At 45.9% G+C, this 13,451-nt stretch overlaps 1 protein-coding gene across 1 annotated transcript; it reads right to left on the reverse strand.

The window, feature by feature from the left end:
* Positions 1-11,684: 11,684 nt before the first annotated feature.
* Positions 11,685-12,045, reverse strand: LOC128598498 (cytochrome c oxidase subunit 7C, mitochondrial). The gene has a single exon (XM_053608945.1). The coding sequence runs from the start codon at positions 12,002-12,004 to the stop codon at positions 11,813-11,815; it is 192 nt and encodes a 63-aa protein (XP_053464920.1). The 5' UTR covers positions 12,005-12,045; the 3' UTR covers positions 11,685-11,812.
* Positions 12,046-13,451: the final 1,406 nt, after the last annotated feature.

Below are 13,451 nucleotides of genomic sequence, written 5' to 3' on the forward strand. Positions count from 1 at the left end.
GGGAAGCTAATGTATTGTTTTCTAGAATTATCTGTTGAATTGGACCTCCTAGCACAAAATATCAGCAGACACATAACCTCAGGAATGTGGGGCTGTCCATGCCTTATTTGGATGAATCTGACCAAAAATGAATTCAACAGTGCTCCAATCTGGCTACATGGAGGTATTCTATCCCAGCAAGTGGAACTCCATAACTCACCTGTAGTTTTTATCCAGATAGCATCTTAAAAATGTGTCTGAGCAAAAGAAACTATAACAGTATTCAAAAATGATAAAAAGAGACTACTTTGGAAGAGGGTAACTTGTCTCCTGTGTACCTCTTGCCCAGAGGTAAGAGGGCCTAGCTCAGTATCTCTGCCCTCAAGATTGAAGGGAAACTGCTTCTGCTGAGACCATTAGAGACCTTGCAACCCACAAATCCAGGTGCTGTTTGCAGGCTGGACATGTTTCGTCACCTCATACTTGAAAAGCTTTGACTTTCCAAAGTGTTGATGGCTTTGACTTTTCTGTCCTGTTTTTTTTTTTGCATCTGACCATTTCCCCTTTAACTCTTTCACAAATTTCTCCTCTGTCAGAGTTGTACATTTGCTCTTGTTTTGTTCCCTTACACATCCAGCGAGATCAACCTCATCTGTTCTCATGGCTCAGATTCTCAGATAATTCTAAACCAAGCTGTCTACCCAAGCTCACTCTAGGTGGAGTCTCCCTGCCTCTCTTCTCATAGATCAGTGGTTCTCAACCTTCCTAATGCTTCCCTGTATTTTCATTGTTACAAAGGGGTCGTGACCCAGAGGTTAAGAACCATGGTCATAGATGAAACCCTTAAGACAGCATTTCTCATTTTCCCTTTCCCCAGGCCTCCTCCTTCTCTCTTTCTTTCGGGCCTCATCCACTCTCCTTTCCTTTTTCCCTCCTCTCCTGCCCTTTCCTTCCCAGGCTGCCTCTCCATCCCAGGCCTCCACTCCCCTTGCCACTACTACAACTCTTGCTTAGTCTTTCATAGCAGACTCCTAATCTATTACTGAGCCCAGTTTTTTCTGGTACTCCCTATTAGTCACTTACAAAACGATCTGATTTGTAATTCCCACACTCTGGAGAGGGCTCCTGAACACCCACAGTATAGAATCTAAGCCGCTCCTTCACAATCTGGTCCCAACTTGCTTTTCAGTCTCATGGGCTGAACTTTCACCCATGAGAATTCATCTGGCACATTGAATTTCTCACCCTCTCCTCCATATCACCACCAGTAGCAGCTTTTCTATGGTTCATGCCTTCCCTGAAATGTCTTCTTCCCCCTTCCACCAGGCAAAGTCCACCTATGTGGCCCCTCTGGGAAGCCTTCCTCCATTCTCCCAGAGTCATCCAGTCTGGTCAGCCAACAACACTTAGTTCATTTGTGTGTATCTGACTCCTGTGCCCTGCTGACATCAGAATTCAGTAAAAAATTGTTAAATGAATAAACGAGTGAACATTTGAATGGGATTAATAGCCCCCTGGCGGTGCCCGTAGCTCAGTTGCAAGGGCCAGCCACATACACCTAGGGTAGCGAGTTCGAACCCAACCTGGGTCTACTAAGCAACAATGACAACTGCAACCAAAAAATAGCCGGGGGTTGTGGCGGGCACCTGTAGTCCCAGCTACTTGGGAGGCTGAGGCAAGAGAATCGCTTAAGCCCAAGAGTTTGAGGTTGCTGTGAGCTTTGATGCCATACCCAGGGCAACAGCTTGAGACTCAGTCTCAAAAAAAAAAAAAAGCCCCTCATGTGTGAGTGGGGGGCAAACAAAAGCCTGGGCCCTGGAGTGTGTCTCCTCAGTGGGGTATGGGAATTAATTCACACACACTGCCTGCCTTTGAAGCCCTCCACAATTACCCACTTTTCATGGCATGCATGAAAACATTCCACCCCAACATCACACTTCTCCTGCTGGAATCCTCATCTCCCTCTTCCTGGGTCAGGACACCCATGTGCCCTACTGGAGCCAGTCCTTGCCCGGTCATACTCTTTCTGTCTCCCTTTTCTCTTCTTCCCTTTCTCTCCTTACCAGGAACATGTCCCCTAGCCTGCCAGGATCCTCACTCCATCTGCCATTCCTTCGAGCCATACACTATAGCCACCCTTCTCTTCACGATGGACTCATTAGAGAGAATAGTCCCCACTCCTCAATATGTTCAGTCAGATGGCTGCCCCAGCCAGGCCCCCAGGGACTTCTGATTTACAATCTAAAGGACTCATTCACTTGCTTTGTGGCCTGTTGGCATTTGACTCTACTGAGGATACCAGGTCTCAGCTCTAAGTGCAATCACCTGCTGTATCAGTTAAGCCTGTGTAGTGGGCTTGGCACCTGTAGCTCAGCGGCTAGAGCGCCAGCCACACACACCAGACCTGGCAGGTTTGAACCCAGCCCACACCTGCCAAACAACAACTACAACCAAAAAATAGCTGGGCATTGTGGCAGGCGCCTGTAGTTCCAGCTACTTGGGAGGCTGAGGCAAGAGAATCGCTTAAGCCCAAGAGTTTGAAGGTTGCTGTGAGCTGCGATGCCATAGCACTCTACCCAGGGTGACAGCTTGAGACTGTCTCCAAAATAAATAAATAAATAAATAAAAAAGAATGTGTTGTGGCAAGCAGCAGGAAATTCCATCAATAGTGACTTAGGCAGGAATTTATTTATCTCATACGATTAAAAAATCCAGAGGCAGAGAGCAACTCAAAAGTGCTCTTAGTAGAATGGATCTACTGAGTGGTGATCTGAAATCAGTAAAGCCGGGCAGCACCTGTGGCTCCGTGGGTCTGGTGCCGGCCCCATATACCAAGGGTGGTGGGTTTGAATGCAGCCCCGGCCAAACTGCAACAGAAAATAGTCAGGTATTGTGGTGAGCGGCTGTAGTCCCAGCTACTTGGGAGGCTGAGGCAAGAGAATCACCTAAGTCCAGGAGTTGGAGGTTGCTGTGAGCTGTGATGCCACAGCACTCTACCGAGGGCAATACAATAAGACTCTGTCTCAAAAAAAGAAAGAAATCAGTAAAGCCATGTGGAAGAACTAAATCCCCTGGAAGTATGTGCAAGAATTCAGAATGCCTGTTAGATGCAGAGATGGTCAGAGAAGGGCAGAAAATACATTTATGTAAATGAGGATTCCATCAAGTATGAAAGAGTTTAGAGGAAGAAGCAAAAGAGATCTACACACTCTATCCAGGGAGGACACGGGACAGAGCATAGGTGACTGGAAGAAAAGCAGGTCTGTGAAGCCCCCCAAAGTAGGGGTCTTTCCATGACAGGAACCCAAGAGTGGCCAAAAGGACCCTGTTGCAGCCACGTCAGTCTGGCTATCACACATCTCAGGTAGGTGTTCATGAGTTGCAATGCTTAAGAGAATTTGGCTTTTTAGAGCAATAGCTTATAATACCATTTTTGAATCTATATATAGTTATTATTTAATTGCAATTAAGGGCTGTGCCTGTAGCTCAGTGGGAAGGGTACCAGCCACATACGCCGGGACTGGTGGGTTTGAACCTGGCCCAGGTCTGCTAAAACAATGACAACTGCAGAAAAAAAAAAGATCGGGCGTTGTGGTGGGCGCTACTTGGGAGGCTGAGGCAAGCAAATCTCTTTTTTTTTCTTTCTTTCTTTTTTTTTTTTTTTGTAGAGACAGAGTCTTACTTTATGGCCCTGGGTAGAGTGCTGTGGCCTCACACAGCTCACAGCAACCTCCAACTCCTGGGCTTAAGCGATTCTCTTGCCTCAGCCTCCCAAGTAGCTGGGACTACAGGCGCCCGCCACAACGCCCGGCTATTGGCAAGCGAATCTCTTAAGCCCAAGAGTCTGAGGTTGCTGTGAGCTGTGACCCCACAGCACTCTACCTGGGGCGACAGTTTGCCTAGAAGTTTTTTTCTCATGTTGGAATATGTATGTATTTTCTTTTTTAACAGCTTTGTGAGATGGAATTTATATAATACAAAATTCACTTGTCTGAAAACATTCATTTCAGTAATTTTTAGAAAATTCAGAATTGTACAAACATCATTACAATCTAATATTAAAACATTTCTGTCCCTCTAAAGAGAAAGCTGTGCCCATTTTTAGGAACTTCCTAAAAAAAAAAAAAAAAAAAAGGAAATTCCTGTTCCCACTCAGTAACCTTATTTTAAAACAGGTAGGTAAACACTGATTCAGACTTGTTATTTCCAGTAAGTTCAACATATTTAAAAGTTTATCAGAGTTATTTGATACTTAGGGAGGTTTTCTTTGTTAATTTAAACATTAAGTACTTTAGGCTGGCTCACACCTGTAATCCTAGCACTCTGAGAGGCTAAGGTGGGCGGATCATCTCCTGAGCTCAGGAGTTCGAGACCAGTCTGAGCAAAAGCAAGATTCCCATCTCTACTAAAAAATAGAAAAACTGAGGCAAGAGGATGTCCTGAGCCCAAGAGTTGGAGGTTGCTGTGAGCTATGACGTCACTGCACCCTACCCAGGGTGACAGCTTGAGACTGTGTCTCAAAAAAAAAAAGGCCGGGTGCCGTGGCTCACACGTATAATCCTAGCACTTGGGAGGCTAAGGCAAGTGGATTGCCTGAGCTCACAGGTTCAAGACCAGCCTGAGCGAGAGCAAGATCTCATCTCTAAAAATAGCCAAGTGTTGTAGTGGGTGCCTGTAGTCCCAGCTACTTGGGAGGGAGAGGCAAGAGAATCTCTTGAGCCCAAAAGTTTGAGGTTGCTGTGAGCTATTATGTCACAACACTCTACCAAGGGTGACAAAGTGAGACTCTGCCTCAAAAAAAGAAAAAAAAAAAGGGCGGCACCTGTGGCTCAAAGGAGTAGGGTGCTGGCTCCATATGCTGGAGGTGGTGGGTTCAAACTCAGACCCGGCCAAAAACCGCAAAAAAAAAGAAAAAAAGAAAAAAAAATAAGTACTTTATCTAGCTCCCACCTAGAACTTTGGGAGGCTGAGGCAGGTGAATCGCTTGAGCTCCGCAGTTTTGAGACCAGCCTGAGGAAGAGTGAGACCCTTTCTCCATTAAAAATAGAAAAAAAGCCTATTTTTGGGAGGCTGAGGCAAGAGAATCACCTAAGCCCGGGAATTGGAGGTTGCTATGAGTTGTGTGACGCTATGGCACTCTACTGAGGCTGATGGAGTGAGACTGTCTCAAAAAAAAAAAAACTTTTTTTTTTTTGGGCTGGGTTTGAACCCGCCACCTCTGCTATATGGGGCCAGCATCCTACTCCTTGAGCCACAGGCACTGCTCTAAAAATAGAAAAATTAACTAGGTGTTGTAGCAGGACCTGTAGTCTCAGCTACACGCTAGGCTTAGGCAGGAGAATCACTTGAGCCCCAGAGTTTGAGGTTGCTGTGAGCTGTGTCACCACAGCACTCTACTGGGGATGACAAAGTGAGACTCTGTCTCCAAAAAAAAAAAAAGTACTTATTGGTTTTTTTTTGTTGTTGTTTTTTTAAAGGCCTTTATTTTATTTATTTATTTTTTGTGGTTTTTGGCCGGGGCTGGGTTTGAACCTGCCACCTCTGACATATGGGACCAGTGCCCTACTCCTTGAGCCACAGGCGCCACCCAACTTATTGGTTTTTTTTGAGACAGAGTTTAACTCTGTTGCCTTAGGCAGAGTGACATGGTGGGGGTCACTGCTCACAGCAACCTCAAACTCCTGGGCTCAAGGGATTCTCTTGCCTCAGCCTGCCAAGTAGCTGGGACTACAGGCACCCAACACAATGTGTGGCAAGTTCTAGTTTAGGCTGGCCTCAAACTCGTCAGCTCAGGCCATCCACCCACCTCAGCCTCCTGAAATGCTGGGATTACAGGACTGACCCACTGTGCCTGGCCTTATAATAAGTATTCTAAAGGTAGTCAAATGTATTGTATTGACAGATATTATTTATTTTTAATTTTTTTATTATTATTACTATTATTATATTTGAGACAGAGTCTCACTCTATGGCCTAGCCTAGAGTGCCTTGGGGTCACCCTAGCTCATTTTAACCTCAAACTTCTGGGCTGAAGTCAGCCTCCCAGAGTGCTACGATTATAGGCATGAGCACCATCTAAAAATATTTTTAAAGATGGATTCTCACTCTGTTCCCCAGGCTGTAGTGCAGTGGCATCACCATAGCTCACTGCAGCCTCAAACTGCTGGCCTCAAGAGATCATCCTGCCTTAGCTTCCTGAAGAGCTGGGACTACAGGTGTGCCCCGCCATGCCCAGATCTTCATTTCTCTTCAATGCCAAATAATATTCTATTGCTCGGGTAATCCGCAGTGCATATATCCACGCACAGCTCCTCATTCCTTTTTAGTGTGGACTAATATTCTGTTGCCCAGATAATCCACAGTGCATTTATACATTCACCTATCTCAGTTGTTCCAGGTTTGGGCAATTATGAATAAAGCTGCTATTAAACATCATGTGAAGGGTTTTGTGTGGACGTATGTTTTCAACTCATTTGGGTAAATACCAAGGAGTACAACTCCTGGATCATATGGTAAGAGTAGGCCAAGTTTTTTAAGAAACCACCAAATTGTCTTCCAAAGTTGCTATACAATTTTCCATTCCCTCCAGCAACAAAGGAGAGTTTCTTTCTTTTTTTTTTTTTTTTGAAACAGAGTCTTATGTCACCCTGGGTAGAGTACCATGACATCACAGCTCACAGCAAACTCAAACTCTTGAGCATAAGTGATTCTCTTACCTCAGCCTCCCAGGTAGGTGGAACTACAGGTGCCCGCCACAATGCCCAGGTATTTTATTTTGTTGCTGTTGTTGCTGATGTCATAGTTGGTCAGCTGGCCTGGCTGGGCTGGAACCCACCACCCTAGGTGTATGTGGCTGGCACCCTACCCACTGAGCTAGGGGCACTGCCTTAACTTTTCATTTATAATTTGCTTGGCTTATACCACAAGTGTGTATTTACTACACAGAAACAGCATTTCCACAGCTCAAGGTTGAATGTGACACTTCATTGCAAGGTCATGGCCTGGGCCCCCCAGTTAACTACAGGGCTAATGAGGATGGTCTGTTTTGGGCACAGGGCACAGCTGGGAAATGGAAAGGGAGAACACAAAAGAACAGGACGTGGTCCAGATCTCTCTGCAAAAAGAAACTGGAAGAGGGCGGCGCCTGTGGCTCAACGGGTAGGGCGCCGGTCCCATATGCCGGAGGTGGCGGGTTCAAGCCCAGCCCCGGCCAAAAAAAAAAAAAAAAAAAAAAAAAAAAAAAAAAAAAAAAAAAAAAAAAAAAAAAGAAACTGGAAGAGCAGGTCTGCTCGGGTGCTGTAAGCCAGGAGCACTCAGGAGCCTCCTGCTTCACCTCTAATCTCTGGCCCTGTGCAGCTTCGGTCAGACTGTTTTAGATTAAAAGAAATTAAAGAGACACAATCCGATGAAAAATGCGAACCTTGACTGGACTCTGGATTGAAAAAAGAAGTTACGATTGGGCCTTATGAATATAATAGATGATGTTGTAGAATTACGGTCAGCTCTTCATATCCACAGATGCTCTATCTACAGATTCAGGTGGAATTCACTTGATCCAACCTCATCTCAAAAATATTTCATAAAAGGGTGGAACCTGTGGCTCAAAGGAGTAGGGCACTGGCCCCATATACTGGAGGTGGCGGGTTCAAACCCGGCTCTGGCCAAAAACTGCAAAATATATATATATATATATATATATATATATATATATATACATTCCATTAAAACCTCAACATTAATACGACAATAAAAAATAACACAGGCCGGGCACAGTGGCTCATGCCTGTAATCCTAGCATTCTGGGAGGCTGAGGTGGATGGACAGCTTGAGCTCACGGGTTCAAGACCCCCCCGTCTCTACTATCAATAGAAAAAACTGAGTCAAGAGGATCGCTTGAGCCCAAGAGTTGGAGGTTGCTGTGAGCTATGATGCCACAGCACTCTACCCAGGGTGACAGCTTGAAACTCTGTCTCAAAAAAAAAAGTAAAAATACATAAAATTGAGGCGGCACCTGTGGCTCAAAGGTGTAGGGTGCTGGCCCCATATATCAGAGGTGGCAGGTTCAAACCCAGCCCCAGCCAAAAAACTGCAAAAAATAAATAAATAAATAAATATATATATATATTATAACAACTATTTACATTACATTAGGTATTATAAGTAATCTAGAGATGATTTAAAGTGCACAGGAGGGCTGGTGGGGAGAGATTTGTTAAAGGATACACAATTACTGCTAGACAGGAGGAATAAATTGTAGGGTTCTGTAGGATGACTGTAGTTAATAACCTGTTATATAGTGTCAAATAATGAAAAGGATGATAATGTTCACACAAATGGTAAATGTTCAAGATGATGGATATACCAATTATCATGATCTGATCAGTATACATGATAAGTATTATGACACCACTGTGTACCTCATGAATATGTACAATTACTATTATTATTTTTTTTTTTTGGAGTTTTTGGCCGGGGCTGAGTTTGAACCCCCACCTCTGGCATATGGGGCTGGCGCCCTACTCCTTTGAACCACAAGCGCCGCCCAATATGTACAATTATTATATATCAATTAAAAGGATAAAATAAATTTTTAAAATAAGGTATACAACTGGGCAAAGTGGCTCACACCTGTAATCCTAGCACTCTGGGAGGCCAAAGTGAGTGGGTTGCTGGAGCTCAGGAGTTTGAGACCAGCCAGAGGAAGAGGGAGATCCCGTCACTACTAAAAAAAGTAGCTGCATTGTGGCAGGCTTCTGTAGTGCCAGCTACTTGGGAGGTTGAGGCAGGACCATCTCTTGAGCCCAAGAGGTTGCTGTGAGCTAAGATGATGCTACAGCACTCAAACCCAGGGCAACAGAGTAAAGACTGTTCCAAAAAAAAAAGGCAAACAGACAAGAAAAAAGGTGTCAGTGGCCTGTGGGCTGATTAAACACTTCCTTCACGATGTCCAGAGATTTCTCTGATTGCATTAATACCCCTAGATTCTCTCTTTGAGCCAACCGGGTCAAGGCCATCTTGAACCAGTCCACAGGGCAGGAAGGATAGGCTGTCTTGGTGGCCAGAAGACTACAATGGGTGGAGTCTTCCACTAAGGTGGAAGCAAGCGCTCCCTGTGGGAAGGAATTAATTTATTTCTTAAGACAGAGTATTACTTTGTTACCCTTAGTAGAGTGCCATGGCCTCATAGCTCACACTCTTGGGCTCAAGAGATCCTCTTGCCTCAGCCTCCCAAGTAGCTGGCACTGCATGTACCTGCCACTATGTCCAGATAGTTGGATTTTTTTTCTTTTTTTTTTTAATCTAGAGTGAATATCTTTTTTTTTTTTTGTAGAGACAGAGTCTCACTTTATGGCCCTCGGTAGAGTGCCGTGGCATCACACAGCTCACAGCAACCTCCAACTCCTGGGCTTAAGCGATTCTCTTGCCTCAGCCTCCCGAGTAGCTGGGATTACAGGCGCCCGCCACAACGCCCGGCTATTTTTTGGTTGCAGTTTGGCCGGGGCTGGGCTTGAACCCGCCACCACTCGGTATATGGGGCCGGATTTGAACCCGCCACCCTCGGTATATGGGGCCAGCGCCTTACCAACTGAGCCACAGGTGCCGCCCTTTTTTTCTTTTTTAAGAGACGGGCTCTTGCTCTTTCTCAGGCTGGTCTTGAATTCCTGAGTTCAGACAATCTACCCACCTTGGCCTCCCAGAATGCTAGAATTATAGGCATGAGCCACTGTGTCTGGCCTTCAAGTGATTCTCTTGCCTCAGCCTCCTGAATAGCTGGGACTACAGGTGCCACAATGCCTAGCTATTTTTTTTTGAGACAGAGTCTTATTTTGTAGCCTTCGGTAGAGTACTGTGGTGTCACAGCTCACAGCAACCTCAAATTCCCGAGCTCAAGCGATTCTCTTGCCTCAGCCTCCCAAGTAGCTGGGACTACAGGCGTCCCCCACAACACCCAGCTATTTTTAGAGACAGGGTCTTGCTCTGTCTCAGGTGATCCACCCATCTTGGCCTCCCAAAGTGCAAGGATCACAGGCTGAGCCTTCACGCCTGGCCTATTTTTTTTTGTAGAGACAGAGTCTTACTTTATGGCCCTCGGTAGAGTGCCGTGGCCTCACATAGCTCACAGCAACCTCCAACTCCTGGGCCCAAGCGATTCTCTTGCCTCAGCCTCCCGAGTAGCTGGGATTACAGGCGCCCGCCACAACGCCCGGCTATTTTTTGGTTGCAGTTTGGCCGGGGCTGGGCTTGAACCCGCCACCACTCGGTATATGGGGCCGGATTTGAACCCGCCACCCTCGGTATATGGGGCCAGCGCCTTACCAACTGAGCCACAGGTGCCGCCCTTTTTTTCTTTTTTAAGAGACGGGCTCTTGCTCTTTCTCAGGCTGGTCTTGAATTCCTGAGTTCAGACAATCTACCCACCTTGGCCTCCCAGAATGCTAGAATTATAGGCATGAGCCACTGTGTCTGGCCTTCAAGTGATTCTCTTGCCTCAGCCTCCTGAATAGCTGGGACTACAGGTGCCACAATGCCTAGCTATTTTTTTTTGAGACAGTCTTATTTTGTAGCCCTCGGTAGAGTACTGTGGTGTCACAGCTCACAGCAACCTCAAATTCCCGAGCTCAAGCGATTCTCTTGCCTCAGCCTCCCAAGTAGCTGGGACTACAGGCGTCCCCCACAACACTCAGCTATTTTTAGAGACAGGGTCTTGCTCTGTCTCAGGTGATCCACCCATCTTGGCCTCCCAAAGTGCAAGGATCACAGGCTGAGCCTTCACGCCTGGCCTATTTTTTTTTGTAGAGACAGAGTCTTACTTTATGGCCCTCGGTAGAGTGCCGTGGCCTCACATAGCTCACAGCAACCTCCAACTCCTGGGCCCAAGCGATTCTCTTGCCTCAGCCTCCCGAGTAGCTGGGACTACAGGCGCCCGCCCCACGCCCGGCTATTTTTTGGTTGCAGTTTGGCTGGGGCCGGGTTTGAACCCGCCACCCTCGGTATATGGGGCCGGTGCCCCACCGACTGAGCCACAGGCGCTGCCCACGCCTGGCCTATTTTTTTTTTTTTTTTTTTATAGAGCTGGGGTCTCACTCTGGCTCAAGGCTGGTCTTGAACTCCTGAGCTCCAGCAATCCACTCTCCTCGTCCTCCCAGAGTGTTGGGATTACAGGCATAAGCTGCCACATCCAGCTTATTATTGTATGTTTATTTATTTGAGGCAGAGTAGCACTCTGTTGCTCTGGGTGGAATGAATGCCATGGCATGATAGTTCACAGCAACCTCAAGCTTTTCAGCTCAAGCAATTCTCTTACCTTGGCGTCCCAAGTAGCTGGCACTACAGGCATCTACTGCAACATCCAGTGAATTTTTCTATTTTTAGTAGAGATGGGTCTCATTCTTGCTCAGGCTGGTCTCGAACTCCTGAGCTCAGGTGACCCACCCCTCTCAGGCTCCCAGAGTGCTAGGATTATAGGTATGAACCACTACGTCAGGCCTTACTTTATTTTTAGAGACAGGCTCTCACTCTGTCATCCAGGCTGAAGTGCAGCGGCACAATCATAGCTCACTGTAACCTTGAACTCCTGGGCTCAAGTGATCCTCCTAATGCAGCCTCCCGAGTAGCTGGGACTTCAGGTATACCAGGTGTACACCACTGTGCCTAGCTAATTTTTATATTTTTGTACAGACAGGTCTTTTTTTTTTTTTTTTCAGTCACATCTTAAGTTTATTTACAAACTCAAATAGTATGCTATTGAGTTCAAGAGTTTGATCCATTTTTCAAATAGAATACACCTTTTAAATGCTCTTCATATCTGTTAAATGGATGAATGAAAACATCTTTACTTCTTAAGCAGTTGGTGTCTTACTATAAAGAAAGGTGCAGCAAATCCAGATCCAAAGTACAAAGTCATCATAACTAGTAACCGCCACTTATTTTCTACCGAAAATGGCAAATTCTTCCCAGGGCCCTCCTCGTAGTGGCTCCTACGGACCACAGAGGTTGTGAACCTCCGCACGCTCTGTGCCAACATGGCGCCTTTGGAGAGCTCTGCGAAAGGCCAGAGACCCAAGGTGGAAGCTACAGACAGGTCTTACTTCTTGTCCACACTGGTCTTGAACTCCTGGCCAATAGTGATCCTCCTGCCTTAGCCTCCCAAAGTGTGGAAATTTGGAGGCGTGAGCCACCATGCCCTAGCCTCTCCTTTTTAGGAAGGCATTTATAGCTACACATTTGCCTCTTAGCACTGCTTTTACTCAGATTTTGACTTGTGTTTTCATTCACTTCAAAGTATTTTCTAACTTTGTGATTTTGGTAGAGTATGTTAAGTTCCAGTTTGGTGGATTTTTTTGGTTTGTTTGTTTTTCTTCTACTATAGATATCTATTTTTATTCTATTGTGATCTCTGACTTATCGAGACTTGCTTTGTGGCCTAACATGTGGTCCATCCTGGAGACTGTTTCTGTGCACTTGGAAGAATGTGTGCTCCAAGGCTGTTGGGTAGAGTGTTCTGTTACATCCAGTCAACTTTTAATTTCTTTTCTTTACTTTTTTTTTTCCTGAGACTCCCTAGATAGAGTGCCCATCATATCATAACTCACAACAACATCAAACTTGGGGACTCAAATGATACTCTTGCCTCAGCCTACTAAGTAGCTGGGACTACAGGCGCCTGCCACAACATCCAGTTACTTCATCTAGAGATGGAGTCTTGCTCTAGCTCAGGGTTGTCTCCAACTCCTGAGCTCAGGGTATTTACCTGCCTTGGCCTCCCAGAGTGCTAGGATATGTAAGCCCCCGTGCCTGGCCTCAACTTTTAATTTCTTAAATCATATAATAATTGGCGAGTATACAGTAAGTGTGTAACATAAACAGCCTAACAGGCAGCACGAGGTGGCTCCTGCCTGTAATCCTAGAACTCTAGGCATGAGGATCACTTGAGCTCAGGAGTTTGAGACCAGCCTGAGCAATAGTGAACCCCCATCTCTACTAAAAACAGTAAAATTAGCCAACCATTGTGTTGGGTGCCTATAGTGCCAGCACTTGGGAGGCTGAAGCAGGATCACTTGACTCCAGGAGTTTGAGGTTGCTGAGCTAGGCTGACTGACACCATGGCACTCTAGCCTGGTAACAGGGTGCAACTGTCTCCAAAAAAAAAACCCCAGCAGCAACATAATAAAGTGAAACACTATTGACTTTGAGGACCGGAATCTCACCCTCATCTTAGCCCTTCCGTAAACACAGCCCTGTACTAGACGTACAGGTAAGCACGGTGCTGTGTGGATTCCCTTATCAATTTTAGCATACACATATGACCTCATACATGTTTGATTTTGAGTTTTATAAAAAATAGCATCAGCTAGGTATGGTGGCTCATGACTGTAATCTAAGCACTTTGGGAGACTAAGGTAGGAAGATCACAAGAGCCCAGGAGCTGGAGGCCGCAGTGAGCTATGACAATGCCACTGTACTCCAGCCTG

The sequence above is a fragment of the Nycticebus coucang genome, chromosome 11 (assembly GCF_027406575.1).
Source record: "Nycticebus coucang isolate mNycCou1 chromosome 11, mNycCou1.pri, whole genome shotgun sequence".
Lineage (NCBI taxonomy): Eukaryota > Metazoa > Chordata > Mammalia > Primates > Lorisidae > Nycticebus > Nycticebus coucang.